Raw genomic sequence first — 27,115 nt, 5'->3', positions numbered from 1 at the left:
GCTCAAGCGATCCTCCCGCCTCAGCCTTCCGAGTAGCTCAGACTAGAGGCAAGAGCTACCATGCCTGGCTAAAGGGACCAAGTTTTTGTACGGACATTGAAGACCTTGCTTCTTTCCATCACAATGGCCTGCACGCTTCTACTTACATTCCCACGTTCTGGAATCTGGCTTCCCCCAGAATTCCCATTCAAATCCGATTTTGAATCCCCAATCCAGGAATCCCAGCTGTCTCCTCACCCCAGCTTCATCCTCTTATTCCCAGGCCCCTCCATCCTTCACAGCTCTGGATGGCTAAACTGCATGGCTTGGGCCCAGCCCATCACCTGGGGGCCTTGCCATTGCCTCTGGGGACACAGGTCCAACCTGCTGTGTGCTTACAGCCCCCATCCAAGCCAGGGGGAAAATTACCAATAGTGATAAAGTGCGGTGATGTAGTGCCTGGGGAGTCCCTGTCTAAGGAGCCAGCTTAGTGTTGGGGGACAAGCGACCATCCTTCCAAGGAACTGAGTTAGAGGATCATGCCCTCGCCTGTCCTCCCAGGGTCCCCACAGTTTCCGGAATGCCCCTCCCTCGCAGCTCCTGGGATCACCATCTCATCTCTCCTCTGGGATCCAAACCATGTAATTAAATGCCAGGTAAAAATAGCTGCCCCATTTCTGTGAGATCATCTGCGAGGCCTCTGGGCCATAGGGCACCGTGGGAATTCCCTCTCTCCTTGGGGCAACCTCGCCATCAATCTGCAGTCAATAACCAAGGGACAGCCCCAGGGACGGAACAGGGCTCCCGGTTGAGCCTGCTTAGCTTCAAGGACAGGTTTCCAAACCAGCGGTCTCCTAGGAGACTCCTGCCTTGGTACTGGGGGAGGGGAGTCGGGAGTTTGGAAGGTTTCCTTCAAGAGGTGGTTATTGCGTTGGGCTTCATGAGTGCAAAGAAAATAAAGAGGGTGCTGGGGGCCTGAACAATGAGTTGGGGGCAGGACTTATCAGGACATTGGCAGTTGGGTAGTGGTGGTGGTGGTTAGAGTTCACGAAGGTGGGGGGAGGATGGGGACTGAGGAACCCACGAGCTTTGCTCATGCCTGACCTTTTCCCTGCCCCGTGCTTCCTCCTTTCTTCCCTAACTCCTACTCACACTTCAATAATTAATCCAGAAGCCACTTCTTCCAGGAAGCCTCCCCTGACACCCCTCCTTTCTCCCTGATCCAGGCCAGCACAAGTGTCTCCTCTGAGCTCCCACAGTCTCCTCCTGCCTGTCTCTCTTGCATGGTGCCAGTTATAGGGTACTTCAAGTATCTGTCCTCATGGCTGTCTCCCCATCTGACACAGAGAGTGCGCAGGGCAAAAGTCCAGGCTCCTGGAACTTGCTTCTTCCCTGAGGGGTGGAGACGGGAACCACACCTGCCACCACCACCACCACCACCACCATGGCCTCCAGGGAAGGTCACGAGCCCAGGCCCAGGCCATGACCTGCAGGGGTGGTATTTCCTGGGGTGGGGGTGGGGCCACAGCTGAACCCATGAAACCCTGTCCCTGAGCTCCAAGCCCATCCATTTATCCAGTAGGCTAGTGCTCCTGACGGTGGCCACCTCTCTCTCTATACCATTAGGACCCCCAAGGGGCTCAGAGCCAGTGACTTGGCAGCCTGGGAAGGGTAGGTGTGGGGTCCCTGAGTGAGATGATTATGCCCCCACATGGGGCAGGCAGGAAGTCAGCCCCAGTGCTGAGTCCTCAGACATCAATCCCTGTCGCCCCCAGCTCTTCCTCCTGGCTGGAGGAACCCTTGGTAGGGAGAAGGCACAGAGATGGGGGACAGGGCCCTGGGGGAGGCTCTCGCAGGTGGGTCTCAGGTGGCCCTCACTGGAGTGGGAGTGGAACTTAGAGAGGAATCTTCCAAGGGCATGGCAGGTGTGGCCAGGTCCTAGGCAGGGACTGGCCTGGGAGGCACTGGGAGGTTGGGACTGCCCTGACCTCCCCTACCTAACCCTGCAGGCCACCCAGGAGCCTGTGGGCCTGATGCCGGGCACAGAAGCCCTCAGTAGGTCCAGCCCCGGATGCAGAGGAAGCAGGTTGAGCAGCTAGAGGTATAAGTCTCCAAACAGCAGTGCCAGCAGGGAGGCCCCCACCTGGCTACAGATGGAGAGAGGGGAGGCTGCAAGACACAGGGAAGGGGGCCTGGCTGTGGCAGGGGCAGGAGTGCACTGTCCCCACCCATCTTTGGGACCAGAACTGGGGAGGAGACCCCATGTAGGGAGCTTGGCTGACCTGGGCTCAAGACGTGACCCCGTGGGTGCTCCCTGAGTGAGTGACACTGACCACACTCCCAACCTCTGAGCCCACTCTTCTCACTTTCTGACCACTCACTGGCAAGATGGCACAGGAGGTGGTGTCTGCAATGTTATAACCCATGTGCAGGCATGGGCAGGGCGGGAGCTTCTCCAACCTTGGTGCTGCCAAGGTTGGTGTTTCAAGCCGTCTCTAGGGACTTTGCTCTTCCGACTATTCAACATCTCCCCTCCCTTTAGACCGTGCAAAACCCTCTCTTCTGGCTGGATGTGGTGGCTCACGCCTGTAATCCCAGCACTTTGGGAGGCCGAGGCAGGTAGATCACTTGAGCTCAGGAGTTCGAGAGCAGCCTGGGCAACATGGTGAAACCCCGTCTCTACTAAAAATACAAAAATTAGGCAGGTGTGGTGGCACACGCCTGTAGTCCCAGGTACTTGGGGGACTGAGGCAGGAGGACTTTAACCCAGAAAGTTGAGGCTGCAGTGAGCTGAGATTGCACCACTGCACTCCAGCCTGGGCAACAGAGCGAGACTCTGTCTCAAAAAACCAAACCGAAACAAAACCTTCTCTTCTCCCAGGAAAACTTCCCTATACTGCTCTCCCCCTCTGATCTCCAAGACCCTATGGTCTTTAACTCTCTTGGTGGTCAGCTCTCCTCCTATGGTCCCAAGGTGTCCAAACAGACCAGCTGAGTTGGTGGCAGGCAGTGCTGGACTGGGCTCTGGGAGATCTGGACTCTATCCTGGGCCGGGCCCTGTGTCTCTTGGTGCCTCCACTTCCCTATCAGTAAAATGGGGCTGCTGGAGCTGTGTGTGGCTTCTAGGGGCTCCTGATTTTGATGCAGAAGTGATGGCCTTGGACACTGAAGACTGGGCTGTCATTCCATTGGGACTAGGGACAGGTAGGGGGTTGCCTCTCCCCCTCACAGGCTGCTTCTCTGAGGACTGGCGTTGGAGACAAAGGAAGCCCAGCCAGGGCCCCCTGTGGTGCTGGCCCTCCTCGGAGCACTGGGCGGGTAGACCACCCTCCCCCCATCCATTACACCCCCCCACCTCCGGTTTTTCTAGGCTCAGCTGGGCTGTCTGCCTTCTCCTCCTGAAAAAATGTGTTTTTTTTTTCCCATCTCTGATGGGATGGGGGCTTCAGAGTGGTTTTTGGTGCTGGGGGATGGAGCGAGGAGGGCAGGGGAAGTCTAATGGAGTCCCTGCTCATCGCCTTTCCAGGCCACGGCCTCTCCTAACCCCACGACCAGCAACCCAGACAAGAGACCCCAGCCACCAGCCCGGCTAGACAGTAGGTCCAGCCGGCATGGGGGAGGGGGCGGCGGCTTTCCGGCGGTAAAAATAGCGCTGACAATTGGAGGACCAAAAAAAAAAAAAAAAGCCGGTCTTCAGCCCCCGCCCGCGCAGCAATTCCGGACCCCAAGGCCGGGTCATTCCTTAAAATATTGATGAGTCGGACTCGCCGCCCCAGCTAATGGGCCCGCGACCAATCGATGCGCGGCACAGTGGGCGGTGGCCCTGGGGGCGGAGAGAGGCAGGAGCCCCGCCCACGTCCAGCTGGCACCCCCCCACCTCCTCCCCAGCACCATCCCAGCCACAGGAGGCCAGGAGCACCGGGAAGAGGAGGGATGGTCAGTGGTCCCACAGGTCAAACTAGCTATGCAGCACCTCAAAAGGCTGCGCCCCACTGCCAAGAGACCCCCCCTTCCTCCTGCACCCTCACTTAGCTCCGTCCTCAGAGCAGCAGTCAGAGAACCAAGTGCATGAAGGGGGAGACGGTCAGAACTAAGGGTTCTCTCCTATGTCCTGGGGTGGGCAGTGCCACCTACCCCCCAATGAACCATTCGCTATGGGGAAACTGAGGCCTTTTCTTTTTAGACAAAGTCTCACTCTGTGGCCCAGGCTGGGGTGCAGTGGTGCAATCATAGCTCACTGCAGCCTCGAACTCCTGGGCCCAAGCAATTCTCCTGCCTCAGCCTCCCAAGTGGCTGGGACTACAGGCACAAGACGCCATGGCCAGGTAATTTTTTTTTTTTTTTTTTTTTTTTTTTGAGACGGAGTCTTGCTCTGTTGCCGAGGCTGGAGTGCAATGGCGTGATCTTGGCTCACTGCAACTTCCGCCTCCTGGGTTCAAGCGATTCTCCTGCCTCAGCCTCCTGAGTAGCTGGGACTATAAGTGCGTCCTACCAAGCCTGGCTAATTTTTGTATTTTTAGGAGAGGCAGGGTTTCACCATCTTGGCCAGGCTGGTCTCGAACTTCCGACCTCAGGTGATCCGCCCACCTCAGCTTCCCAAAGGGCTGGGATTATAGATGTGAGCCAGTGCACCCGGTCCCAGGTAATTTTTTGATATTTTGGTAGAGATGGGGGTCTCACTATGTTGCCCAGGCTGGTCTCATGCAGCCTCTTCTTGGGGTACCTCCTTGCCTGACACAAGAGACAAGGCCTCACTCTGCTCACCTCCACCATCCTCAGAAAACCTGCCCAGCCATGCCTTCTCATGTCCACTGCCCTTAGGGGTCCTCAGGACCTTAGCAGCACTGGCCTGGCCCACTCAGCCTCACTCTGGACAACACAGGCTCCTTCAATCCTGCTGTTCCTCAAGCACCCTCCTGGCCTCGGTGGGGCAGTCCCTTCCACCCCTGCAGCCTCCTCTCTGCACCCCTCCCTGGGCAGGACACAGATGCTCTTTGGGCAGGTCATCCCTCTGGCCTGGAGTGACTCCCACCCGCTGACTAGGTATGAGTCTCTCTCTCCCCTGCAGATTCAGGAACACAGCACACAGCGCAGTCTCTGCTTCACTGCTGAATACGTGGGCGTTGGTTTTCAAGCCCGTGTTACTGCTCACCTCCGCAGAGACCACATCCCCACAAGGTAGGCTCTGAACCAGGGCCTCCTGCCAGATGTGGCTGGAATTCCCCAACTCTCCCTTCCCAGAATATCTGAGCTCACTCCACCACCCCGGCAGAAGGCAAAGTAGGCATGGCTTCTGGTCTTAACTTAACCCTTGAACTTGCTGTGACTTTGCTGCAGAGTGGATGGGTGGGGGCCTTCTGGCTGGCGATGGGGACAGGTGTGGATTCAGAGCCCTTGGGACTTGTATGCCTCTGTACGGGTGATTAGGTACTAGTGGTCTTGGCTGTTCTGAGCATTAGTTTCCCTAGCTGCTCTTCCGTGCAGATAACTTTCTAGTCCAAGGCTCGCCCTGAGCAGCATCGCTTGGAGGCAGCTATTGCAACAGCCCTGCACCCAGGACAACCCCAGGCCTCTCATGCCACGCTCAGCCTTTACCACCGCCACGGGAGGGTGGGAGCCCTTCTGCTGAGCCCCCCGGCTTTTGCAGACATCCCAAGCTTGACAAGCCCTGCTGGCACCGGCGTCTGCAGACCCTCAGTCCCAGGGGTTCCCACAGTTGCCTTTGACAGTTGTTCCCCAGCAAAGGGAGCCCCACTGCCTGGGCATCTCCCTATGGCCACCTCTGGTCATTTGACATGCTGGGACAGTGTTAAAAGTCTGAGATCTGGAGCCAGACTGTCTGGGTTTGGATCCCAGCTGCCCTGCTACCCAGTGAAATGACCCCTTGGACTCTGGAGCCTCAGTTTTCCCATCTGTTAAGATGGAGGTGACAGCAGTGCTAAACTTAAGGGGCTGTCATGAAGATTAAATAAGCAATTTGTTTAAAAATCACAGCTCTATTCATTCCCTTTTCCTCCAACTGCTCTTGGCAGGCAGCTGCAGAGGTACCCACTGCCCCAACACATAAACCCAGCCTCCAATGTGGCCAAGGTCAGCGTTCTAGAACCCACATTTCAGTGGGCCATGCCCCTGTTAAAACCCTTCTCCCCTCACATCTTCCCTGTAAGAAAGAGTTGTTTCCCCATTGTAGAGATGAAGAAATGGGGTTCTGGGGAGGGAGGTGACTACCCACCATGCTCTGGCCGCCACGCAGTGGTGAGCTCCCACTGTGTGTCAGACGCCAGGTGGGAGGGTCCAGGGCTGCAGAATGGACAAGAGGGGAGGCCGGGTGCAGTGGCTCACACCTGTAATCCCAGCACTTTGGGAGGCCGAGGAGGGCGGATCACTTGAGGTCAGGAGTTTGAGACCAGCCTGGCCAACACGGTGAAACCCCATCTCTACTAAAAATACAAAAATTAGCCAGGCGTGGTGGTACACACCTGTAACCCCAGCTACTCAGAAAGCTGAGGCATGAGAATTGCTTGAACCCCGGAGGTGGAGGTTGCAGGGAGCTGAGATTGCACGCCACTGCACTCCAGCCTGGTCGACAGAGCAAGACTCTGTCTCAAAAAAATTAAAAAAAAAAAGGGGTATGGAGCCAAGTTCCAGGCTGGTCCCTTTCTGAGACCTGTTTCTGGGGAACTCCGCTTCCAAGGGCAGAGTGGGAAGACTGAATCCCTGTTTCAGGAAAGGAAATGGCCACCTTTAGAGGATGGGGCACTCTGAGCGGCTGGGTGGGGGGGCGGGGGAATCCACAGCTGGGCTCTGCAGGAAGTGCGGGTCAGATAAGCAGGGAGTGGGGGCCAGGACAACAAGCTAAGCCAGGGCCTGTGGGCTCAAGAGGCAGACTCAGCCTCCTTCAGGAGCACCCAGTGCTGGACAGTTCCTGGATGGGCTCTGCAGGTGGAGGGCAGGCTGGGCTGGTTCCAGCTGCACTGGCCCTGGTTACTCCCACCCCACCCTGCCTTTCTGGGGTTGCAGAGCAGAGGTTCCCCCCTCCCATCTCCAGCCTTGGCCTGAGACACTCAGCCCCTTCCACTCCCCCAGTGTCATAACTCTCACATGGGCCCTGGCCCAGCCCCCTAAACCTGCAGGATACCCCCTTAGTGCCCCTCACCAACTCATCCCACCCAGCTGCCTTCTGGCTTTTCCAGGACACTCATACCAGTGCCTCCTGAGACCTCTGGTGGCACCCCTAAGATCTGAGCATCCCCGAAATCTGGAGACTACAGGTGCTAATAAAGCTTACCTGGGCCTTTCTCTGAGCTCAACTCCCAGCCTGGCTGATCTCCAGGTACCTCAAACTCACCACATCCAAGTTCAAATACATCCTCTTCCTCCAACTCCTGCCTGTCCTCTGCACAGAGCCTCAGCACCCAGCCGGGCACTGCCTACTTCCCCTGTTCTGCCCCAATAGCAGGCAGGCCCCCAAGCCCACAGAGGCCTCGGGAACGCCCCTTGATCCTCTTCCCACCTCCACCCTTGCCCCCTGCCCCTCCACCACACCACATGGCTGTGGCCTGTCTCTTCCACCGAACCGTGAGCTCCTGGCTGGTTGTCCTCCCCACCCCCCAGGTGGGCGCTACCCTCAGATGGCCCGGAAGTATGTGGAGAATGGGGCCCAAACCCTGCTTCACCCAGAGGAACCAAAAGATCCTGCACGCCCACACAGCGATGCCCTGCCTTGCTCTGCCCAAACAGGTGTGGGCTGTGACCTCGTGTTGAGGGGTCACACCTGCTATCCCCCTAGACAGAGCATAGCCATAAAACGGCACCCAGCCAGGTGAGCAGGGAAGAGAAACCTCCCCAGGCCCCAGGGCTCTGACCAGTCCCCTGGCCTCACTTGGACAGTAAGAATGAGCGTAGCCCCAGGAAGACAGCAGCCAGGAGGCCTGAAGCCCCTAAACCCCCAATTCCTTGCAACCCAGGCTGGGTAGGCAGGGCAAGAAGTGCCAGCCTCTTGTCAGAGAGGAGTGGTTGGGAGGCCTGGCTTGTTGACTGCAGGACTTTGGGCCAGTCACTTCCCCTCCCTAAGTGTGTGGGGATAATAATAGCACTAAACCCACAGGATTGTTGTAAAGATGACACGAACGGTGACCCTGATGCCCTTAGCTTGGCACAAGTAAGTTTGAAACCAAAAGCTCAGCCCTGGGAGGCCCAGGATCACTTGGGTGGATATCCCACTTCCAAGACCCCCAAGGGAAGCCCACCCCTGGGTATTTGTATAGAAGTCCTCCCTAGGAGATTCACGCTAAGTAGGGAAGAGGGATTTAGAAACTTTAGACAGATTTTTCACAACAAGGGTAAAAAGAAAAGCGTGTGCATTAACCCTTGATTACCTAGAAGCATTCAACCAAGCAGCATCAGAAGCCGGCCTGCCACGGGGTGGGGCTGTTCTTGTATGTTGGTGGGACAGACCTCTAAGGAAGTAGCTGGTGGGAAACTGTCTCTGAGACCCCCCAAAATGCCCTGATCCACACTAGCCTAAAAGAAGTGCCACCACCGCCACCACCAGACCTCTCCCAAAGCTCCTGGAGCTGAAAAGTTCTAGGTCACTCTCCCAACCTCTTCCTGCGTGGAGCGGGGAGGCCAGGAGGGAAGAGGTTGGGAGAGTTCAAGGTGGGATACAGTAGGGGGGCTTCAGCTCAAGAGGCAGTCAAAACCTCTTGGGGAAACCACACCCCCTGCCCCCAGTCCTCCCAGAGGAGCTCCAGGGACCTGACTCTGGGACGCAATTCCTGCCGGGAGTTGCCGGTCCCTTAGCCAGGAGGCAGGCAGCACCATCCCATTTTACAGGGTAGATGATGTTGACTCGGGGGCATTGGTAGGGCTCCACCCAGGTCTGACAGCCTAGCCTGAGGCTCTCCCTTGCACTAGCTCGAAGTGCACGTAGATCCTGGCTTATTCGTGTTCAGAGTCTCGCTTGGGGCTGCCCGGTCTGCCTTGCGTGGCTCCTGAGAGGCTCCAGTCACTGCAGACTTCCCTCCCTGAAGGCCCCCACTTCGGGGCTGCAGGGGGCCAGGATGCGTCCCTGCCTCTGCCCGGCCTCAGCCCGCTGGGCTGGCGTGGTTCCGGCCCGCGCTGCCCGCAGGTTCATCAATGGCCAAGGCCCAAGGGCCTGAATGGAGGGCACGAACCCGCCCCTTCTTAAAGGCGCCGGCCTCTTGGGCACCCTCCACGATCCTCCCGGCAATCGGGGGCTCCGGGGAGCTCCCCGGCTGGGCGGGTCGAGAAAGGGGGGCCTGGGCCAAAGGGAGGGCGTGCCTGTGGCCTGGAGGAGGTCCTCCCCGATCCCATCCCGTGGCCCTCACCCTCATTCTAGGTTGACGCCCCCTCCCAGCGCTCCCAGCGTAGGGAAGAGACCTGGGCACCCCCTCCCCCAACCAGAGACCCCTCCTCTAAGGGCCCGGCTGCTCTCGCCCCACTACCCGGCCGGGGCCCTAGCAGGGGGCGGCGACGCAGCTGCTCCAGAGGCGGCTCGGCCCCTCCAGCGGCTCCCCGCCCCGCCCGGGATGGGGATCGGGGAGCAGATCCCAGCCGGGGGCGCCTCCCCTCCCTCGCGCGCCCTCCTCCCTCCCACCCGCGCACACAAAGACGACACGCGCGGACCGAGGCGCGTGCGGCCGCTCTCCTTCGGGCAGCGGTGCGCACACAGCGCACGTCCCCGGGGACAGACAGGGGTCCCGGGGGAAGGACCAGGGAGCGAGGAACTGGGTATAAGGAGGCCATACCTACAGGCGCGCAGCTGCGGCCGAGCGGGCTGGGGCGCCGGCTGAGCGCTGCCCGGACCGCGGCCGGGCTCCCCGGGCCCGGTGGCTCATGGCCCGCGGCGGACTGGGCTCCCTCCCTCGTTCGCCGCCTCGAAGGCTCGTGCGCTCCTCGCGGTCCCGGCGCGTCCCCCGCGCGGCTCTCTGGCAGCCGAGCTCCGCGCGCTCCGAGCCCAGCCCCGCGCGGCGCGCCCCCCGCCCGCGAGGCGCGCGCCTCCCGGCCCCGGCCCCGCCCCCGCCCCCGCCCCCGCCGCGAGCCCCGGCCCCGCCCCGCTCGCGCGTCCTGGCCCCGCCCCCTCCCGCCTCCTCCCGCCCCCACTTGCGCCGCTCAGGCCCCGCCCCCGGCCATCCACGGAGCCCGAGCGGCGCCGGTGGCCGGTGCTTGCTGGCTCCCCGCAGCTGCGGTGCCGAGACTGCCCGGTCCTGGGGCCCGGAGAGAGGGGTTAGGAGCCGGCTCCGAGTCGCCCCATCTGGGCGGGGGTCCCCATGTCGCCGAGCCGGCCCCAGGCCAGGCGCGGGACTCCCACTCCTCCTCGCGGAGGCCACCCCTCGAGCCCGCGGTGGTGGTGGCCCCGGGAGCGCGGAGCGTGGGGCCGGGGGAATGTCCTGCGTGGCGGGTGTATGGGACGCGGACGCCCTCGAAGCGCCCCTCGCTGACGAGTGCTTCGCGGGAGCCGCCGCTGTGGCCAGACTCTCCGCAGCAGGGACAATGGGAGCCTGGAGGAGGCCTGGATGTCGCAACGAAGGAAGTCGACGCCTGGTTCTCATAAATCCCGAGGGCGCCACCACGCCCCCTCCCTGCAGCCCTCCGGTGCGGGAAATCGCCCCCGGGCCACAGGGCGGGACGGCCCCCCTGAGCGCAGTGCCCCCACCACCCAGCCTTCGCTGTGATGGGGGCCTGATGCCACCCGGAGAGGTGTCAGAGATCATAGAGGGGCGATGAGGTGCCACAACCCTGGCACCTTGCTCACCCCTGCCTGGCTCCAGAACTCGCCTGCGTTAGGGCAGAGACCAGTGGGGCTGAGGAAACAGTCCCGCTGGGCTTTGCGGGGCACTTGTAGCCTGACCCCTGGTGCTGAGGGCACGGCGCGGGGGCTCTGGGAGGCTTCCTGAAAGAGGTGCAGGGGGCTCAGCAGGCCTGGAAGGGGTCTGAGAGGGGAGGGAGGGCTTCGGTGGGGGCAGAGGTGTGGAAAGGGCCGCTCAGAGAAGAGAGTAGTCTTGCTCCTGGAGACAGCCGGGGGGGACCCCTGGGTGTCTTCTCCCCTCATCTCCCTCCTTGTCCCCTGCCCCCACCTCTGGCAGTTCTGTCCTGGTCTCCTTGCCAGCCGGAGCTGCCTCCATCTGTCGCCCTCCCGGGCCCAAACTGACCTCTGACTTTTCCCAGAGCCATTTCCCATCTCTAATTTACAGACAAGGGTTTTTATCAAACCCTTCTTAGGGATGGAAAGGTGGGGCTTCCAGAGTTGAAGGTGGAGGGGACAGAGCCTTCGCCTGCTGCCCAAAACCCCGGTGCTGCCCTCCACGGGGGCACGGAAGACAGGCAGACCCCTTCCCTGCCCCACATCTCGGCTCTGTTCCCTCCTTAGGACCAGGCCAGCAGACACTTTAATGAAAGCTTCGGCAGTGGGCCAGCCCTCGATCGGAGCTGCACACAGGCCTGCACGCCTGGTTGGGAACCAGGACACCTATGAATGAGGCCGGGAAGGGGGAGGAGGGGGTGCCCGAGAGTGGGAGAAAGGGAAGCTCCATACATGGCCTGGTTGTGGTCTCCACCCTCCCGGGAGAGGGGAGAGCCTGACCCGCGGTGGACTAACCTGGTTCAGAGTAGTGGGCTGAACTCCACTGCTGGGATGATAGCGGCCAGAGAGGGTCCTGAGATGGGAAGCCATGGGCAGGACAATAGCTTGGATCCATCCCCAGGGAGGAAGAAGTGAGGAGGGGCCGGCGGCAGAGCGCCTCGGACCCACAAGGAGGAACTGATGGAGATGTGGAAGTGGCTGTGGGGGTGGAGGGGGCGTGGTTGGCCAAGAGCAGCTGTCACCTCGCTGGGGATAGGAATGAGGGTCAGGGAGGAAAGGTCCATCCTGGGTCCCTGAGGGCAGGAGGCTTGAGGGGCTTGGAAGAAGTCCTCATGGGGGAGATGAGGGGTGCTGGGACTGGGACCCCAAAGAAAGGCCCCTGGATACACACGCTTTAGACTGTTCAGAACTAAAATGGAGACAGAGGTAGCACAGGGGACCCTGGCCTGGTGGGCTGCAGTGGGGGACCTGGGTTTGCAGCCAGTCTTGTGACAGCTGGACAATGGGTTAATGCACCCACTCCAGACCCAGAGAATGCGCTCCTCTATCTGAGGCTGGGCTGGAGGTGAGGTGGCCCAGAACCTGTGTCTCGGGGGGTTCCCATGCGAGGCTGGTGCTCAGGGGGATTGATGGGCACGGGCTTTGCAGCCCCTGGCAGGCGGGGGCCCATGGGAAAGGGGAGCACAGAAAGGGAAGCAGAGATTCCCCAGGAACTGACGTCGACCAAGACACGTCATACACCCAACCACAGCCCGACAGGTGGTTTTTTTTTTTTTTTGAGATGGAGTCTCACTCTGTTTCCCAGGCTGGAGTGCACTGGCACGATCTCAGCTCACTGCAACCTCCGCCTCCCGGGTTCAAACGATTCTCCTGCCTCACCCTCCTGAGTGGCTGGGATTACAGGCATACGCCACCATGCCCAGCTAATTTTTATATTTTTGGTAGAGACGGGGTTTCACCATGTTGGCCAGGCTGGTCACGAACTCCTGACCTCAAGTGATCCACCTGCCTCGGCCTCCCAAAGCGCTGGGATTACAGGTGTGACCCACCGCGCCTGGCCCTGGGTGGTTTTTGAATAAAGGAATGGGTTTCCCTTTTTGATGGTGCTACTTGTCCTCTCAAAAGCACTTGGACACTGGATCTGGGTTTCAGCAGAGCTCTGAACGTACTCATGGAATTCCTGGAGATGAGAAGAGGGGGAGGAATGTTCTGTGTGCCCAGCTGTGAGGCCAGCCCCAGCTCCCAGGGGTGGCACCGCAGGCATCCCCACCAGCCTCCAGTCCCTCCAGTGTCCCAGAGCACAGGGCACCAGGGTGGCTGCAACCGTGGTTTATTTCAAATGTGCAAAGCTAAATATGCAACTACAAATCCAACTCAGGAAGGCCTGCCAGTGGCCCTGAGAGGTGGCCGTGCTAGGGTGGTCCACAGCCAGTTCTGATTGGCTAGGAGACGTTCAGACCCCTCAGACCAATCCATGAGTCTGAAGAGACTGGGGCTCGGGGGCTCATTAGAGACTCTTCCTTATCTAGAAACTAGAATATCTTGCTAAAGAAGAAAGCAGAAATCATATGGGTCTGGGGGCAGGGAGGGGGTAATAGAAACTGTTCCGCTGGCTGGGGCTCTCTCTCTTGGGGTGCAGTGGGGGAGGGGGCAGACTCTGTCAAGCCTCATATACTCTGCAGGGTGGGGCCGGTGGCAAAGGCAGGCTGGGGGTGCTGGACTCAAAGCCTGCTGTCCTGGAAGGAAGCGTCTTCCACCTCTTACGGGGCATGGGGGGATCCTAGGAGAGCCCAAGAGGATCGCAGTGCAGACAGGCCCAAGCTGGATTAACCGCAGCTGGAATCGGTGGTCACCCAATCAGCCTCGCAGCTGAGGGACCTCTGCCACCAGGGCTAGAGGTCAGGCTGCGGGCAGAGCCCTAACCTGAGGTGGGGGCTGAGAGGGTCTCTGCGGCTTAGCCTGGCCGGGCATTGGGGGCTCGCTCTCTGGACCTAGCGGGCCTGATGTGACCGAGACATTCTTTCAAGGGGACCCGAGGTGACCTGGGGCCTCTGGCAGCTGCTGGACAGCGGATAAGGGCAGTTTCCATGGGGGATTCTTCAGGGGAGTCTAAGTGATTAGATGCACTGAGCAGTCGGGGTGGAGGCGCAGCCGTCACTGTCACTGGGGAGGCCCCGGGGTATCACTGCCACAAGTCACCAGCCGCAGCCCTGTTGTCATTCTCGTGGAACTTGTGCAGGTGGTCAGCAAACCTGGGGGACATGGGAAGCTTTGCTGAGGCCGAGTGTGTGTATTGGGGAAGGGGGGTGTGTACCATGTGATGGGGTGGGGCTAGGGGGTAGTGGATACCGGGAGTAGGGGTAGGGGGAGGGCCAGAATGGGGGGCTGTGATGGAGGGCTAAGGAGTGGGGGACATGAGGCAGGAACTCGGGGGTGTTGCGGGGGTGCTGGGAGCTCGCTGTGGGGCTGAGGGGGGGCCCAAGTGGGGGTCCTCACTTCTTGGCGCAGAAGGTGGCACAGTCCCTCTCCATGCTCTCGCTCCATGCCAGCTTGTAGAGCACCTGGCCAGGTGGAGACACGGTGAGCTGCCCGTTCGCCTCAAGGCCACCCCTGCAGCCCACCCATGGCCCCTGGGCCTGGCCTGGAACATAAAGGTTCTCGAGCCCCAGACTCCGGGGCGGGTGGGTCTTAGACATGTTCCTGCACCCACTGTTTCTGCAGATGATCAGATGGGCCCAGACACGGAGGCACCTCCTCTAATACTGTGGGCCAACCCTTGGAAGAGCCAGGAGCCGCTGGACCCTGGGGTCAGAACTTGAGCCCAGGTTAGCTCTGTAGGGGCCATCTTGACTGTGCTGGGGACAGGAGTCCCCAAGGCTGGATCCTTCCAGAGACACAGCCTTCCACCCCTCTTCTCCCCCAACTTGGCAGACATGGAGGCCCTTATCCGCTAAGTAGAACACCACCTCCACAGCTGGGGAGGTTAGTTCAAGACGCCCCTTCTCTGTGCAGTCTTCGTGACTGTCCCTTGGTGGAGTTCATTAGACCTGCTCCCTTCCCACTCCATCCCTTCTTCCTATGAAGCCCGTCCGGGACCAGTCCCAGATGTGATCAGCCAGGCCTCTTTCACGGAGCGGCCCGGCTGGTGCCCTGGCCAGAGGTCCCAATGGGGTGGGTCCTTCTCGTCCCTGGGGTGGGCCAAGGCTCTCGAAGGGGAGAGGCGTGGCCGCAAGCTAGAGATGCAGCTTGGGGTAGGCCCAGGGGCCAGGCCACCGTAACAGGCCCCTGCTGCCCTGGAGGTCAGGGCTGGGGGTGGTGAATGTGCCTCTGGCCCGCCCGTGTGCACACTCACCAGGAAGACCAGGCAGTGCAGGAACAGTGTGTAGAAGAAGCCGATGGTGCGCGCCATCTTGTTGGAGAGAACCAGACGCCCCTGGGAGCAAGGAGGGGGTGAGTGGGGATGGGGCCGGCCTCACCCACCCCTGCAGGGCTGCCTGGGCTTCACAGAAAGGGCCCTAGGGTGGCAAGGGGAGGGAAGGGACAGGAAGCTGGGGCCCCTATTCCATCATTATGGGCCAGGGACATGGGCTGCTGGAATTCTTTTTTTTTGAGACGGAGTCTCCCTCTGTCACCCAGGCTGGAGTGCAGTGGTGTGATCTTGGGTCACTGCAACCTCCACCTCCTGGGTTCAAGTGATTCTCCTGCCTCAGCCTCCTGAGTAGCTGGGATTAGAGGCGTGCGCCACCACGCCCAGCTAATTTTTGTATTTTTACTAGAGATAGGGTTTCACTATGTTGGCCAGGCTGGTCTCGAACTCCAGACCTCAGGTGATCCGCCCAACTTGGCCTCCCAAAGTGCTGAGATTACAGGCGTGAGCTGCTGTGCCCGGCCACTGGAATTCTTTAAAAACATTTTTTTGAGACAAGGTTGCCCAGGCTGGAATGTAGTGGTCACAGCTCACTGTAGCATTGACTTCCTAGGCTCAAGTGATCCTCCTCCGTCAGCCTCCTGAGTAGCTGGGACTACAGGTGCACACCACTGCGCCTGGCTAATTTTATTTTTTGTAGAGACAGGATCTTACTGTGTTGCCCAGGCTGGTCTCGAACTCCTGGGCTCAAGCAATCCTCCCACCTCCCAAAGTGCTGGGATGACAGGTGTGAGCCACCATGTCTGACTCTAGGCTGCAGGAATTCTGAGGAATGCCCCCTCTACAGCCCAGTTCAGAACCATGCTGTGAACCATGCTCTCAGAGGATCTGCCCGGGAAGGGGAGAGACCCTGTCCCAGATCACACAGCCACTCTTGGCAGGGCAGGCGGCTCCTCCAGCCCGGGCTGCAGGGCAGGTGAAGAGGTGCCTGGAGACAGAGGCTCAGGCCTGTCCAGGGAGGGGGTGGGTAGGGGCAGGGACTCACCATGCTGAGGGTGGCCTTGTCCCAGGGACTCAAGCTCAGGTACTTCCTCTGCCGCTCCTGCACAGGGAGGGACAATCAGGAAAGGACCCCAAAGGACCTCACAGGCCCTGGCTTGTGGCAGAGAGCAGGGCCTGGCCAGCCACAGGACACCCTGCCCGCTGTTCTTGCAGACCCCCAGGGGGCTGCCAGGGTGCTGCCAGGGGCTTCCCTGGGTGCACAGTCTACTCATTGTGACATTCTGGACTCCCCTGACATCTGTGAGAGCCCCTCCCCGCCTCTGCAGCCGTCCATTCTGCCCATGGGAAAGTTCTCCACGGGCAGAACTTCTGCAGTCTGGGTGGGGGAGGGGAGTTGTGGGGTGGGGTCCCCACAATGGATCGCCCGACTCTGGGAGCTGTAACTGGTTTTTCCTTGTCTGCCTGTCCCGCAAATGCACTCCAGGTTAACCCGGTCACTGCCACACACCCTCAGGTAGCCATCGGCAGGTGTTCCTGAATGGGCCCTGGGCCTACATTGCACTGAAGCGGTGGGGAGGCTGTCTTGGGGGGGCTCCTGGCCTGAGGGGCCAGGGTGTACAGGGCTGGCGTGGCAAGGCTGGCCAAGAGCACCCAGACGAGGGCAGGTGGAGGGGAGCCAGGGAAGGCCGAGTGCTCAGGGATGGGGGCCAGGTGATGGGGGGACCCCTGGGTTTCCCTGGGCTGATGCCCCTCCCCTCCCCTGCCCAGGCTGGGCTCACGAACCCGCTTGCTGAAGGAGGAGAAGGGGTCCAGGCGCTCCTCGTACTGGGACGAGTACCGCAGCTCCGTGTCATCACTGCCGCTGCCCTGCACAGACAGGGAGGGGAAGAGAACCAGTCAGTGCCTTGGGGCCCAGCGGGAAGGGCAGGAGCCCAGGGGAGCCTCGGTTTCCTCATCTGCAAAAAAGGGAAGTGGGGGAGGGAGCCCTAGATCCCAGAGGCGGGAGGAGAGGGTGCTGGGGTGACAACGTGAATGTGGCTGGTGCCTCCTGCCACAGGGGCATGGAGTTACCCATGGGGTCAGGGCCACAGTGCCTCCGGGCACAGATGGGGAACTGAGGCCCAGGCAGGGCCGGGCGCAGCTGCAGGAAGGTGGGTTTGCTGGGAGTGTGGGGTGGTCATGCGGGCAGGCAGGCAGCTGGGAGAGGAGACGCCCCCCAGCTGGCCACCCAGAGCCAGGCTGGTTTGCAGAGTCTGAGTGCCCTCTGGTGGCCAAGGAGCGGCTCTGATGGGTGGGGACAGGGCTGGGGGCTGCTGGGCCCCAAAGGAACAGGGAGAGGTGAATCCCTGCCCCACTATGCCCCACGCTCTTCTCTCACTCATAGAAAGGGTTTCCTGGCACGGGGTGGTCCCTGGGAGGCCTGGGGGCTGAGAGAAGCCACGCACAGGCCTTCCTAGCCCAGAAAAACTCGGCAAGTGAGTTTCTGATCCACTCTCTTGGTTGCTTTTTGGAGTGTGGACCAAATTCTGTTTACATTTTTTATTATTGCTTATTTATTTATTTGAGACAGAGTTTCGCTCTGTCGCCCAGGCTGGAGTGCAATGGTGTGACCTCGGCTCACTGCAATCTCCACCTCTTAGGTTCAAGCGATTCTCCTGCCTTAGCCGCCTGAGTAGCTGAGATTACAGGTGCATGACACCACGCCCAGCTAATTTTTATATTTTTAGTAGAGATGGGGTTTCACTATGTTGGCCAGGCTGGTCTGGAACTCCTGACCTCAAATGATCCGCCCGCCTCAGCCTCCCAAACCGCTGGGATTACAGGCCTGAGCCACCATGCCCAGCCTATTTATTTTTATTTTTTGGAGGCAGGGTCTTGCTCTGTCACCTGGGCTGGAGTGTAGTGACTGGATCTCAGCTCACTGCAGCCTGTACCTCCTGGGCTCAAGTGATCCTCCCACCTCAGCCTCCTGAGTAGCTGGGACTACAGGCACGTGCCACGATGCCTGGCTAATTTTTGTATTTTCAGTAGAGATGGGGTTTCACTATGTCGGCCAGGCTGGTCTCAAACTCCACCCGCCTCGGCCTCTCACGGTGCTGGGATTACAGGCATGAGCCACTGTGCCTGGCCCTTCTGGCTAGTATTTTCTTTTCTATTTTATTTTATTTTATTTTATTTATTATTATTTTATTTTTCATTTCATTTCATTTCATTTCATTTCATTTCATTTCATTATTTTATTTTATTTTATTTTTGAGACGGAGTTTCGCTCTTGTTGCCCAGGCTGGAGTGCAGTGGTGTGATCTTGGCTCACTGAAACCTCCGCCTCCTAGGTTCCAGCGATTCTCCTGCCTCAGCCTCCTGAGTAGCTGGGACTACAGGTGTGCACCACCATGCCCGGATACTTTTTTTGTATTTTTAGTAGAGACGGGGTTTCACCATGTTGGCCAGGCTGGTCTTGAACTTCTGAGCTCAGGCAATTCTCCTGCCTCGGCCTCCCACAGTGGTGGGATGACAGGCATGAGCCACTGTGCCTGGTCCTTCTGGCCAGTTTTTATGAATGAATCTGGACAGGGGCTCCACTCTGTGAGCTTCTCCCGGCTTAGGGAGGGCAGCTAGCAGGCAGGTGGGTGGGTGGGGAGATGTCGGAAGGCCTCAGGGGGCCTCTGGGGCCCAGTGCTGCCCAGCAGGTCTTGGTCCCCGACCCTCCCATCTCCAGAGCCCTGATCGGCCTCTCTCCCTGCCTGGTCCACCTGGAGCTGAGGCCAGGGGAGGGCCCTCACCCGGCCAGGGTAGCTCTGCAGGAACTTGATCTTCTCAAATAGCTTGATGTTGTCGGCGCGCAGGCTGTCCAGCTCACTCTGCAGGGCCTGGAGGGTGTGCTGGGCCAGGCGGTTCTCCTGTGGGGGGAGGGGCAAGGAAAGGGGTGGGGGAGAGGCCTCCGTGCTGGCACAGGTGCTGCTCTGTCTACCTGGAGCCCCTTCTGTGCCCACAGCCTTCTCCTTGACCTGCCTGACTCTGTAAAGCTGCCCCTTCCCCCACTGTGGCCCCACCACAGGCAGAAGTCAGGGATCTTGGGTCAGGTTTCTTCATATGTATTACGTTGGTGCAAATGTAATCGTGGTTTTTGCCCTTAAAAGTAATGGCAAACACCATGATTACATTTGCATCAACCTTAATATATGACAGAGCAAGACCCTGTCTATATATTTTATTTTATTTTTTATTTTTATTTTTATTATTTTTTTGATACGGAGTTTCGCTCTTGTTGCCCAGGCTGGAGTGCAACGACGCAATCAGTCTCGGCTCACTGCAACCTCTGCCTCCCGGGTTCAAGCGATTCTCCTGCCTCAGCCTCCCAAGTAGCTGGGATTACAGGCATGTGCCACCATGCCTGGCTAGTTTTTTTGTATTTAGTAAAGACAGGGTTTTACCATTTTGTTCAGGCTGGTCTCGAACTCCTGATCTCAGGTGATCCACCCATCTCTGCCTCCCAAAGTGTTGGGATGATAGGCGTGAGCTGCTGCGCCTGGCCCCTGTCTGTATATTTTACAGACAGGGTCTTGCTCTATCACCCAGGCTAGAATAAAGTGGCATGACCAGAGCTCACCGCAGCCTCAGCCTCCTGACTCAAGCGATCCTCCCACCTCAGCCTCCCAGGTAGCTGGGACTATAGGCTCACACCACCATGCCCAGCTACTTTTTTATTTTTGCAGAGTCAGGGTCTCACTGCGTTGCCCAGGCTGGTCTCAAACTCCTGGGCTCAAGCAATCTTCCCACTTTGGCCTCCCAGTGTGCTGGGATTACAGGCATGAGCCACGATGCCTGGTCAGATTTCTTCATACTTTTTTTTGTCATTGGTATTAGCCTTTTAAAAACTATTATTGAGATATAATACCCGTAACATAAACATCAGCATTTCAAAGTGTACAGTTCAGTCATTTGTATTCACAATGTTATGCAACCATCCCCACTACCTAATTCCAGAACATTTAAAATCACCCCAATAAGAAACCCCAAACCTGCCAGCAGTCACTCCCCATTCCCTCCTCCCCTACTGCCTGGTAACCGGCAGTCTCTTTTTTGTCTCTATGGATTTGCCTATACCGAATGTTCGTATTCATGGAATCACACGCTGTGGTTTTAATATTTGCCAATCTAAAGGCAACGTGAAATGGAATCTCAGTTTTCAATTTATTCAAATGCTTGAATAAGTGTTTCTTTCACACTATTCAAAATTCAAGCAGTGGCCAGCGCGGTGGCTCACGCCTGTAATCCCAGCACTTTAGGAGGCTGAGGTGGGCAGATCACCTGAGGTCAGGAGTTCGAGACCAGCCTGGCCAATATGGAGAAACCCTGTCTCTACTAAAAATACAAAAATTAGCTGGGTGTGATGGCAGACGCCTGTAATCTCAGCTATCTGGGAGGCTGAGGCAGAAGAATCGCTTGAACCCAGGAGGTGGAGGTTGCAGTGAGCCAGGATTGTGCCACTGCACTCCAGCCTGGGCAAGAGAGCGGGACTCCGTCTCAAAAAACAAACACAACCAAAACTTGAGCAGTACAAAAAAGTATATGGCAGTATGACGCTTCCTCTAAAAACGTTAAACATAGAATTACCATAGGATCTAGTAATTCCACTTCTGGGTAGATACCCAAAAGAATTGAAGGCAGAGACTTGGAGAGATATTTATACACCCATGTTCACAGCAGAATTATTCGCCACAGCCAAAAGGTGGAAGCAATGTAAATGAATAGGTGAATGGATAAACAAAATGTGGTCTATATGCACAATAAAATATTATTCAGCCTTAAAAAGGAAGGATTTTTTTTTTTTTTTTTGAGATGGAGTCTTGCTCTGTCACACAGGCTGGAGTGCAGTGGCACGATCTCATCAACTCACTGCAACCTCTACCTCCCAGATTCAAGCGATCCTCCTGCCTCAGCCTCCCAAGTAGCTGGGACTACAGGTGCCCGCCACCATGCCCGGCTAATTTTTGTATTTTTAGTAGAGACAGGGTTTCACCATGTTGGCCAGGCTGGTCTCAAACTCCCAACCTCAAGTGATCCACTTGCCTCAGCCTCCCAAAGTGTTGGGATTACAGGTGTGAGCCACCGCACCTGGCTCACCCTGCATTCTTGCAGTGCCACTGCCTGGCTTAAATCCTTCCTTGGTGCCCCTCCCTGCAGATTGAAGGCCACACCCCCCAGCCTGGCAAGAGGGCACTTGCCTGGCGACTTGTTTCGCCTGGAATGATCTATGCTCCCTTCTGGCTCACTGGCCCCCGTGTCTCTTCTACTGTGAGCATCTGAGTCTTCTTTCAAAGCCCAGTGTGGCATGACCTCCTCCAGGAAGCCCTCCCTGACTGCACAGAACAAATCTCTTCCCCCTGAGGTTTACGGTCTGTGCCGCATCTCTCTCCTGAAAGCCTGTGTGTTCCCCAACTGTGGCCTTGGGCCCAAGGAGCATCAGGGAGAGAAGGATGTGACTCACAGCCTCAAGCTCCTGGTTCCGGGCACGGAAGCGCTCCCTCTGGCTGGAGATGATGGAAAGCAGTGAATCCACCTGGCCCTCTGGGAGGGCACCGCTGGCTGGTGCTGCAGGTCCTAGCAGGTAGAGGAGGGTGGCTTGGGGGGTGGCAGGAGGTGGAACCCAGCAGGCGGCCCTTTGGGGTGGGTCCCCCAGCCCTGGGGGATTTCTGCCAAATGCCATGGGGTAGAAGCCACATGGTGTCTGACTCCCTGGTGCTGGGCAGGTCGGGGAAGGGGAGGGGACAGCCAGGGGAACCGGGGAGCGTGAGAATGGATGGCAGGGGCTGACCTGACAATACGCACTCTGGGGAAGGGCCTAGCACCCCCGTCTGCGCTGTCAGAGGGCCAGGCCCAGAACTCCCCTCCCAGTCACTCTGTCCTTGAATCTGAGACCCTTGCAGCTGTCAGACTAGGCCTATATCCCCTGGGGAAGCAAAGGGGCAGGAGGGGAACTGGGGAGGCATGGGCACACCCCCAGTATCCCAGTCCAGCAGCCTCAGGTTCTGTCCTCAATACCCAAGGAGGCTGCCTTCCCCTCACTGCATGGACCTCCGGCTGCACTTTGGCAGTGAGGCCTGGCTGACCACCATTCACCAGCCTTTCACAGGCCACCGGCAGGGCTGAAGGGTCAGGGCCCCAAGGTGGGGGGTGTCAGTCTAAGATCCAGAAAGGCAGGTTGAGGGCTCATTCACCTTTTTGTTTTTTAGAGACAGGGTCTCGGTCTGTCGCCCAGGCTGGAGTGCAGTGGCACCATCATAGCTCACTGCAGCCTCCAATTCCTGGGCTCAGGCAATCCTCCCACCTCAGCCTCCAAAGTAGCTGGGACTATAGGTGTGTGCCACCACACCTAGCCTTACCCGACCCTTTGAAGGTTGCTGCTGCATTGCAGGCGTGGGGGCCTGACCTTCTTAGAGGAAGGGACTACTCTTTGGGGATCTGTGTTCTCAGGCGGTATCACCTGTCTCCTCTTCCCTCCTCCTCCCTCCTCCCATGGGTCAGGCCTCTCCTTACTGTAGAATAGGGCAGTGGCCTCTTTGATGGGCTCTGGGATCTTCTCCAGGCGGTGCTCAGCGGCACCCTGCAGGTGACAGGAAGCGATGAGGAGGTGCCTCCGCACAATGGGCACGGAATATTCCCTTTCAGCATGGCCAAGGCAAATGGCAGGGTGGGTGTGGCAAGGAGTGGGTGGGGCCATCCAGGGTGCAGGCTGGCTGCAGGAGGGCCCGGACCTGGACACGTGGCATGAGCTACCAAAGAAGAGACGGCTGGGCCCTGAGTCACTCCTGAGGCCAGAGTTCAGCAGCAGTGCAGCTCTCCTCGAAGCCACTCAGCTTTGACATGCATCAGACACCTGGGCCTCCCTGGCCCTGCAACCAGCCTGCCACGTGACCTGGGACAGCCCAGACTTCTCTCCCGGAGTCCTACTGTGGACTCTATAGAATGGGAGGTGGGCGAGGAGATGCCCTCCCTGGGCTGTTTATGTCCCAGCCTGCTGTGATCTCTGGGCTCCAGGTCCTTTAGCTGGGAGATGGGTGCATGGTCCTGGCCTTGCCTCTGCCTCTGCTCTCAGGGCAGTGCCTGGAAAGACGGGCCTCTGTGCTACCGCTAGGAAGCCCTGTGGCCTCTGCCCCATGGCCTGTCACCCCAAATCGGAGGCAGGGTGGTATTCATGGAGTAAGCAGGGAGAACCCAATGGTTTTAGGTGACAGCCCTTCTGGGTTGTCACCAGCTGCCTGATACACAGGCTAATCTGGGAAGTCAGTGTTTGCAGAGGCTAAGTCAGTTGGGCAGGTAGCGAGATGGGCATGGGGCAGGGGGGTGGGCTCACCTCGGCATCGGGCCGCTGGATGGACTGAATGATGCTCAGGTCTTGCTCCAGGCGGGCGATCAGCTCTCTCTGCTCAGTGGCTGTGGCCACAGCCTCAGTGATACGGACTTGCAGCTCCGCACAGCGTCCTGTGGCCAAAGGAAGACATGGCCGTCAGAGGGAGCCTGGTGGGACCCTTGGTGCCCTCCCTTGGTTCTGCCTCTCCAACCCACGGTCTGGAAGCAGGGCTGCCTGGATGCTGTGAGAGTGCTGGCTATTCCCTCCCAACTCACCACTGCCTAGAAGACCCCATTAGACCTAGGGCCTCCTCCAGGAAGCCCTCCCTGACTGTCAGAGGCACTCCTGGCCCCAAGCACTCTCTGGATTGATGAAATCCCCTGGGTAGGAGAAGGAGCTCAGGTCAGGGATTAGGAGAAACCGGTGCAATGTGGCTCTGCCCACGGCTGTTTGGGGGGCCCTGGCCAGCCCCTTTCCCTCTCTGGGTCTCACTTTGCTTGTCAGGCAGGGGCAAGGAGGCTCAAGTTGCTTCCTAGCTGATGTTCTGGGATAATGTCCAGTGGGAAGCCTGGGGGTAGGAGAGGCAGAGAAAGCCGCGGGGGTGCAGTGGGGCGCGTAGGGGTGCCACCTCTGGGCTGACAACAGAGGTGCTTGGTCCCGCCCCCAACAGAGGCTCCAGCTGCAGTGGTTGGGGCGGCGTGGTCCCCAAGGAGTCCCCCGACCCACAGCCCTGTCTGTCTCTCCCTCCTCCAGTTGCCAGGGTCATCTTTATAACAAAGCATCCAAACTGTGACTTTCCTGCCCTGCAGGAGGGTGAGAGACGTCGGGGAAGGGACCCAGACCCAAGCACGCATTGCCAGGCAGGACTTCAGTGACCCAGGAGCCAGGCAGCCCTGAGGGTGAGGTTTGGCCCTGTTTCTGGTTGACTGTGCGGCTCAGGGCCACTGGATCCCCCTTTCTGGTCCCAAATGGTGACATGTAACATGGTAACAATAAACCTTGTTTAGGGTGAGCTGTTGGGGCCGCAGAGAGGGAGACTGAGGCCTGAGACCCAGGACGCTGTCCTTTGGGGTAGGCTGCACAGCCGCCAGGGGGCACTGTGGCCTCAGAAATGCACAAAGGCCACAGGCTGTGGGCAGTGCCAGGGAAATGGTATGTGCGGCCTCCTCCGTGGACTCATCCCTGACTGTGCGGCCTGCTGACTGGCTGTCATACCTGCCCAGTGTCCTGGGCCAGGATGGGGCAGCCCAGCCTCACCCCCACATGCTCCTGGGTTCCCACTGCACACCAAGTCCTTATAGATGAGTCAGAAAAGACGATTCACATTTTACAGTCAAAGAACGGAGGCTTCCCGACCTGGGACCAAACCCAAGGCATCCACCCCCAGCTCTGTCTAAGCCCTTGCCCACACCAGAGTCTTGCCTCGTTCAGGCCCCGAATGGATTTATTTTATTTTATTTTATTTTATTGAGACAGAGTCTCACTCAGTCACCCAGGCTGGAGTGCAGTGGCTCCATCTCGGCTCACTGCAACCTCCGCCTCCAAGGTTCAAGCAATTTTCCTGCCTCAACCTCCTGAGTAGCTGGGATTACAGGCACCTGCCACCGTGCCCAGTTAATTTTTGTATTTTTAGTAGAGACGGGGTTTAGCAATGTTGTCCAGGTTGGTCTCAACCTCAAGTGATCTGTCCGCCTCAACCTCCCAATGTGCTGGGATTACAGGCGTGAGCCACCGCACTGGGCCCCTAAATGGATTTCTTCCTTCAGACATTCACTGAGCCCCTGGGTCCCTGGCAGGAAGGTGGTATCTGTGGAAGTGAGGAGGGGATGAGGGAAGAGGCAGGACCTGAAGGCAGGACCCGGCCTTGGAGGGAGGACTGTCGGGGGCAGGGTTGGGGCTGGCCCTGGGCCACCTGCAGGGACTTTAAGGAGACCCCAAAGGGGAGAGGTCCAGAGAGACAATAAATACCATGCCCTCCTGGCCTGAGTACAGAGTCCTTGGGTCCTGGCCTGTGGGATGGGATGGCAGAGCCGGCCACTGATGCTTAGGATGGGAGGTGGACAGCGGTTGTGAGATGTAGGGAGAGGAAACCACCAGAAAGCTAATGGGGCCTTGGGTCACATTAATAGAGGTGAAGGTCCTGGACCAAGGGAGGGGATGCTTCAGTTTGGCCACAAACAGGAGCACATCCAAGAACCGTGCTGGGACCATGGGGACAGACTCCTGGGATAAAAAGAGGGTGTTAAGCTCCAACAAGGCTCAGGGAAGCCACATTCCACCTCAGGGATGAGGGCCTGGGGGACAGAGAGACAGGGCTGAGATGGAGAACCTTTGCAGAGGTGACTTTTGCCCGGCCAGAGTGAGCCCTTTTCCCTGGAGGTGTGCGCCTGGCAAGAGGGGTAGATAAAAAGCTGCTGAGATGATTCCTTGCACTGCCTGTTTTCTCTGCCCCCAGTCTGTGACCACCCCAGTGTGGTCTTGGTCAGGTGCCTGGGGTGGCAGCAACTTGCAGCTCCCAGCACCATCCGTGGGCACCAGGGAGATGATGGGGTGCGTGGGCCTGGTCCCCGTGCACTTGTTCCTGTGTCTGCTACTGCAGGGGTGGGCACACAGTCCTGCCGTGTATATAGGTGACATTCTGTGCAGGTGTGAGCACCCTGGCTGCAAACCCTCTATCCTAGGCTGCCCCAGTTCCCAGCTGGTGGCCCGCTATCCTGGAAAAGGCCCATGTGTTAAGCTGGCCTGGAGGCCTGGCCATTGGCGCTGCTGCAGATGCTCTGGGCACTGGGTTAGCTCCTGAGGGGATCTGAGGGTGCAGGGCTGAGTAGTTGGGGGAGGCCATTCCTGAAGAGGTGGCTTGGGGTGATAGGAGCACAGGCCAGTTGCACGGGCAGCAGAATTGGGGGATGGCTGCTCGTGAGGCAGAGAGAACAGGCTGGGTAAGACAAGGCAGCAGAGGCTGGCAGACGGTGAGACTGGAGGGAAGGCTGTGGGTAGAGGGGGGTGGACAGAGAACTGGAGGCTGCAGGGGACAGGATCTGGACACTGTCCCAGAGCCCAGCTGGATCCCAGCAGCAACCAGAGCTGTGCTTTGAAACTGTCACTCCACGCTGGGAGGAAGCGAAGGCCAGGAGACTGGCTGTGCGGGCTTCCCCCAGAGAGGGGCCTCAGTTAGATGTACTTAGAGAAGGACAGGGCCTCACCGGCCACGGGAGGGTCCCCTATCCCCCACCGGCTGCCTCACCCTGCCTTCTCTGCTGGAGGCTGGAACACGCATGTGGGGAAGCTGGGGTGACATCTCTGGTGGCCACTTGATGTCAAGTCCAGAACCGGGCTTGCATTCTGGCCCTGCCTTTTATGAATTTCACGACCTTCGGCAAGTTCTTCAACCTCTGGAGTACAGGGCTCTGGGGCGAGGCCACAGAAGGAGCTGGAGAGAGAGCTGTGGACCCCATCGCTGTACAGAACCCAGGTGGGGAGGCCCAGGCCTGGCCCCCTGTGGGGGAAGGGGTGGACAGCTGGCTGGCTCGGTTCTGGTAAGCACGAAGGTGCTTGTGAACAGCTAAGGGCATGTGTGTGGTGGGGTTTGGACCTGTGGACCTGAGGCTGGATATGCCGGTTGAGGAGATCTAGGGCCCCAACGGTCAGAGCTTGGAAGCGTTTGGGGGGCTTGGAAGAAGACAGTAAGATGAGGGAAAGTTTGGAACTTCTTAGAGACTTGTTCGATGGTTGTGACCAAAATGCTGTAATGAGTTAAGACTGTGGGGGTGGGCGTGGTGGCTCATGCCTGTAATCCCAGCACTTTGAG

The 27,115-nt window shown here is 58.7% G+C and overlaps 2 protein-coding genes across 16 annotated transcripts in view; both read right to left on the bottom strand.

Moving 5' to 3' along the window:
• Positions 1-12,369, bottom strand: part of SH2B2 (SH2B adaptor protein 2) — a 37,229-nt gene extending 24,860 nt beyond the window's left edge. For 6 of the 12 annotated variants that reach the window (XM_055114740.3, XM_055114741.3, XM_055114742.2 and 3 more), the window contains exon 1: positions 11,600-12,369. In XM_055114740.3, coding sequence (XP_054970715.1) covers positions 11,600-11,699 — 100 coding nt within the window. In that variant the 5' untranslated portion in view covers positions 11,700-12,369. Of the gene's footprint in view, positions 1-9,749; positions 9,981-11,599 lie in introns of those variants that run through there. The other 6 variants (XM_057302921.2, XM_055114744.3, XM_063606083.1 and 3 more) reach the window with 3 other exon arrangements.
• A 529-nt stretch (positions 12,370-12,898) lies between these two features.
• CUX1 (cut like homeobox 1) overlaps positions 12,899-27,115 on the bottom strand; it is a 468,328-nt gene continuing 454,111 nt past the window's right edge. For all 4 annotated transcript variants that reach the window (XM_057302918.2, XM_055114738.2, XM_055114737.1 and 1 more), the window contains exons 15-23: positions 23,311-23,438; positions 22,494-22,560; positions 21,445-21,557; positions 18,737-18,853; positions 16,737-16,820; positions 15,997-16,053; positions 14,937-15,017; positions 14,081-14,145; positions 12,899-13,836 (exon numbers count right to left, since the gene is read on the bottom strand). In XM_057302918.2, the coding sequence (XP_057158901.1) occupies positions 13,767-13,836; positions 14,081-14,145; positions 14,937-15,017; positions 15,997-16,053; positions 16,737-16,820; positions 18,737-18,853; positions 21,445-21,557; positions 22,494-22,560; positions 23,311-23,438 (782 nt within the window). In that variant the 3' untranslated portion in view covers positions 12,899-13,766. The remainder of the gene's footprint in view (positions 13,837-14,080; positions 14,146-14,936; positions 15,018-15,996; positions 16,054-16,736; positions 16,821-18,736; positions 18,854-21,444; positions 21,558-22,493; positions 22,561-23,310; positions 23,439-27,115) is intronic.

This window comes from Pan paniscus, chromosome 6, assembly GCF_029289425.2.
Source record: "Pan paniscus chromosome 6, NHGRI_mPanPan1-v2.0_pri, whole genome shotgun sequence".
Lineage (NCBI taxonomy): Eukaryota > Metazoa > Chordata > Mammalia > Primates > Hominidae > Pan > Pan paniscus.
The sequence above is the reverse complement of the archived record's forward strand: the minus strand, read 5'-3'. Positions and strand labels throughout refer to the sequence as shown.